At 37.6% G+C, this 4764-nt stretch overlaps 1 protein-coding gene across 1 annotated transcript; it reads right to left on the bottom strand.

Annotated features, from left to right (window-relative positions):
* Window positions 1-3305: 3305 nt before the first annotated feature.
* Window positions 3306-4327, bottom strand: LOC129480319 (telomeric repeat-binding factor 1-like). The gene has a single exon (XM_055274042.1). The coding sequence runs from the start codon at window positions 4325-4327 to the stop codon at window positions 3425-3427; it is 903 nt and encodes a 300-aa protein (XP_055130017.1). The 3' UTR covers window positions 3306-3424.
* Window positions 4328-4764: the final 437 nt, after the last annotated feature.

Here is a 4764-nt window from a genome sequence, read left to right on the forward strand (position 1 = left end):
TGTGTTAATCATGTCTTCTTATGCAGAATATGAGGCTCCTGGAAAGCAGGTAATGCATATATTTTAATTAAAGCATATAATTCCCTAAGAGTATAAGTACTAACATAAACACTCAGCACCATATAATAGCCAGTAATTAATTGATCATTTGTTAATTATATAGTAAGAATTACATAGATATTTATATTGTGGCATAAAATAAAATTTGTGTCTGCACACATAAAAAATTTAGTCACTGTAAGGATCAAAGTCAATTCAGTGAGAAAAAAATATATATATATAATTGGACCAGTGTACTTATAAGATGTATGGTCTGAATCCTTGTAATTTTATTATTTTTAATCACCGATTTAGTAACATTTATATAACTCTTATTATTGAATAAGAAAATATCAGATCTGTCTTTATCTAAATGAACAAAAGTTCACAGATTAAAAGCCCTGGTTACCAAAGAAATCTTACAACAAAGCATTGAAATAATCTAAGTAAACTCAAATTCTTCTAAGAAGTGAGTCACTGATTTCTGAATTGATAACAGGAATTACATTTAAGATCAACTTTGATGTAAGCTTGACTACCAAATCATAAATTAATAACTCCCAAATTTGGCTGTGCATAGTGTCTCAGGCCAGTAATTCCAGCACTTTGGGAGGCTGAGGCGGGCAGATCACTAGGTCAGGATATTGAGACCATCCTGGCTAACACGGTGAAACCCCATCTCTACTAAAAATACAAAAAGTTATCCAGGCGTGGTGGTGGGCGCCTGTAGTCCCAGCTACTCGGGAGGCTGAGGCAGGAGAATGGCATGAACCCGGGAGGCGGAGCTTGCACTGAGCCGAGATCGCGCCACTACACTCCAGCCTGGGCGACAGAGCAAGACTCCAACTCAAACACACACACACACACACACACACACACTCCCAAATTTTATTTCATATTTTATTAAACTCATTCTTATATAGATATTTTAATATCTACATCATTAATTCTACTTGTTTCTTTTACATTGCAGTAAACTTTATATTTTCGTATACTTTTACATTTATAGAAAAGTTTGAGAATGGTGTGAACCAGGGAGGCGGAGCTTGCAGGGAGCCGAGATCGCCCCACTGCACTCCAGCCTGGCGGCAGAGCGAGACTCCGTCTCATAAAAAAAAAAAAAAAAAAAGAGAGAGAGAGAAAATACTAAAGAATCCCCATACAACAAAAAGCCTGTTTATCTTAACATCTTACACAATATCAATATCAGACATGATTTTTTTTTTTTTTACTCATCCATGTTTCTGTTTATATATACGATAACAAATTCAGGAACAATGGGAAAGTAATATATAAAACCTTAATAGGAAATACAATAGAGACTACAAAACACTACCATTTGATTTTTTATTCAAATACTTCAATATTCCAATATTTTTACTCACTTGCTAAATAAAGCACAAGATTCGAAATGCTAAATAATTCTGTTAGTCTAAATCTTTTACAGAATAAAATGTTGGTGAAAAACCAAAATTGTTTAGTTATTTATGTATGACCTTGTTTATTATCTATCATAGACATCAAGATGATCATAGTTAATACCAATTTAAGCTTTACAGAATACTGTTTTAGGCCCAATATTGATATATTCAATGAAGGTATCAGAGCATCTCGTATTTATGGCATCAGGTTATAAAGATCTATTAAAGGCTGGGCGCGGTGGCTCACGCTTGTAATCCCAGCACTTTGGGAGGCCGAGGCGGGCGGATCACGAGGTCAGGAGATCGAGACCATGGTGAAACCCCGTCTCTACTAAAAATACAAAAAATTAGCCGGGCGTGGTGGCGGGCGCCTGTAGTCCCAGCTACTCGGAGAGGCTGAGGCAGGAGAATGGCGTGAACCTGGGAGGCGGAGCTTGCAGTGAGCCGAGATCGTGCCACTGCACTCCAGCCTGGGCGACAGAGCGAGACTCCATCTCAAAAAAAAAAAAAAAAAAAAGATCTATTAAAAACCATTTTTGTCAAAGTTTAAACACTGGAACAAAAGTTAAATTGTTTCTAAATGAGGCACAAAATGATTCTTGCTAATAGTACAAATTTTGTCCCACAGGTAATACTATTGTCTTTTTCTTTTTTAAAAAAATTATTTCAATTTTTATTTTAGATTCAGGGAACACATGGGCAGGTTTGTTAGCTGGGTATACTGTGTGATTTTGAGGTTTGCTGTACGGATGATCCTGTCACCCAGGTAGTGAGCAGAGTCCCCAGTAGGTAGTTTTTCAGCTCTTGCTCCCACTTCCTACCCTACCTCCCCAGTGTCTATTATTCCAGTGGGTCCTCAGGTATTACTATTTTCAAGTTTTTTTCTTTACGTGAAACTACTGAAAGCAAAAGTATGTCATGCTTATAGGTTACTCTGTACATTTATCATTCTATTAATAAACATCTTAAGTAATTAAGTAGTATATTAAGGCCATAAACCAAGTCATTATCTCCTATCAAAGGATTACTGTTATTCAACCATCTAGAAAATTCATTTTAGGCAGGACGCAGTGTCTCAGGTCTTTAATCTCAGCACTTTGGGAGGCCAAGGTGGGTGGATCATGAAGTCAAGAGTTTGAGACCATCCAGACCAGCATGGTGAAACCCCGCCTCTACTAAAAATACAAAAATTAGCTGGGCGTGGTGGTGTGTGCCTGTAATCCCAGCTACTCAGGAGGCTGAGGCAGGAGAATGGCTTGAACCCGGGAGGCAGAGGTTGCAGTGAGCTGAAATTGCGCCATTGCACTCCAGCTGGGGCGACAGAGAGAAACTCTGTCTTAAAAAAAAAGAAAATTCATTTTAATGGGGTTATGTTACAGGGTTGACGTCAGCCTACAGACACAAAATAGGTTAACTGAAATTTTTTTTTTTTTCGTATCAGGTTTTAATTTTTTCATTGTAACAGGATTTGGGGGTGGGATACTAAATGTGGCAGGGTTCAACAACTTTACATTTTATCAAAGTAAGGTTCTTAAAGAATACAATGATAGCATATGCTTTAACGCTTATAGCACAAGTCCTCATATTAATTGATGGTCACAGAAAAATACTGTAATGCTTTAAATAAAAGTTTTACAATACATAAATGACACAAGTTTCAAACAAGATACAGTGATCAAAATACTTAATTGTCCTTTCATCAAGCTTTTACAAATACAATCAGTCTTCGCTGTCTGAGCAAATCAGTTGTAGTTTCTTCATGGTCCTCCATCTGTCTTTTAACATGACACTTGCCCGGTTGTTGAATTTATAATGCAAATAGTATTTTAGACCAGTTTCCCTCTCCATATTTCCTCACACCAGATCTCAAATTCTTGTCTTCTTCCCAAAGCCATGCCTGTCTTTTTCTAGCTCGATGTTTTTCAGGAGTTACTGGTTGACTCTTTGAAACAGGTATTCTGCTTTCAGTGGCTCTTCTGCTTTCTTTTTTCTATTTTTGTACTTTGAAGAGTTCCTACTCTTCTTTCTTTCTTATTAAGGTCTTGTTGCTGGGTTCCATGTTGCAACTTAGATAAGAAAAGATTCTTGTGAGACCTTTTTCTTGTATCCAAATTAGCTTCAGTTTCCATTTCAACATCATTACCATTAGGTTTGTCTTGAGAAGTTATTGTTCTTGTTCTTTTACTTTCTACGACTTTTGCTGCTGCCTTCATTAGAAAGGTTGATGATTTTTCACTTAGCACATAACTCACATAACTCTTAATTTTCTCCATCATGTGGTTGTAGCTGAAGTGTTGAAAAAAGTAATGAAATGTATCTTTCTGACAGATTATCACAAGCAATTTGCTTTTGAGAGGCATATGAGAATTTGGATCACCAAATATTCTTTCAAAGACATCTGCTTCTTTAAAGTTGCCATTTTCCCTACAAACAGCTAGAGCCTGAATTTTAATTAAATTCTGTATTTCTTCGTGAAGTTGGTCATGTTCCTTTTCAATTGAACCCCAAATCATCAGAGCTGATTCCAAGGGTGTAATTCGTTCATCATTTTCAAACTGTGCATCAAGGGTTTTTCCTGCTGCAATTCTTGTCAAAAACTGACATATGTATATTGTTCTCAACTGGTAAGCTGTTAGACTGGATAGTCCATGAATAATAGCCTCTGCGCTGTTGCGGGTCCGCCGGAAGTCCTCGGAGCCGCAGTGGCGGAAAGTTCGGCAAAGAGAGAGGCAGAGGAAATCGAGCATCCAGCCGGCAGCCACGGCCTTGGCCTCGGCCACCAGGCCCGCGTCCTCCTCCTCCTTGGGGACCCCCACCTGCACCTGGCACTCGAACTGCTCCTCGTCGTTGCTCTCTGTTTCTGCCATCTGCTCCTCGGTAGGGTCGGCATCCCTACCATCCGCACAGCCCTGCGGGCTCGGGGCCCAATATCAGGCATGATTTTTTAGACTGCACCTATTTTTCCACAAAGTTCGATTCTCTAAGCTTTTGTAAGTTTTTTTGTAATAATAAAAAAAAAAACTGGTTGGGTTTTTGAGCCACGAATTTGTCTTTATATCAATATAGATTTTGCACTATATTATGTAAAGTTAAGACTGTGGCAAATTAAATAGATTAATATGCATTTAATAATGATAAGTACATTTATCCAAATGTCTAAATCATATCGTTAATAGGAAAATAGCTTTGCCTTAACATTTCTTTATGTTATACCTTAGTGTGTATTTTCAGGAGTTCAACTGTAATCACATTATAAAAATTGAAGAGGTTTAGCATTTTTGTAAACTGTGACTTTGTAAACTCT

This window comes from Symphalangus syndactylus, chromosome 4, assembly GCF_028878055.3.
Source record: "Symphalangus syndactylus isolate Jambi chromosome 4, NHGRI_mSymSyn1-v2.1_pri, whole genome shotgun sequence".
Classification (NCBI taxonomy): domain Eukaryota; kingdom Metazoa; phylum Chordata; class Mammalia; order Primates; family Hylobatidae; genus Symphalangus; species Symphalangus syndactylus.

What these genes read in the sequence shown, in the direction of transcription:
- LOC129480319 (XM_055274042.1), bottom strand. Translation starts at nt 4,327, where the DNA reads ATGGCAGAAACAGAGAGCAACGACGAGGAGCAGTTCGAGTGCCAGGTG.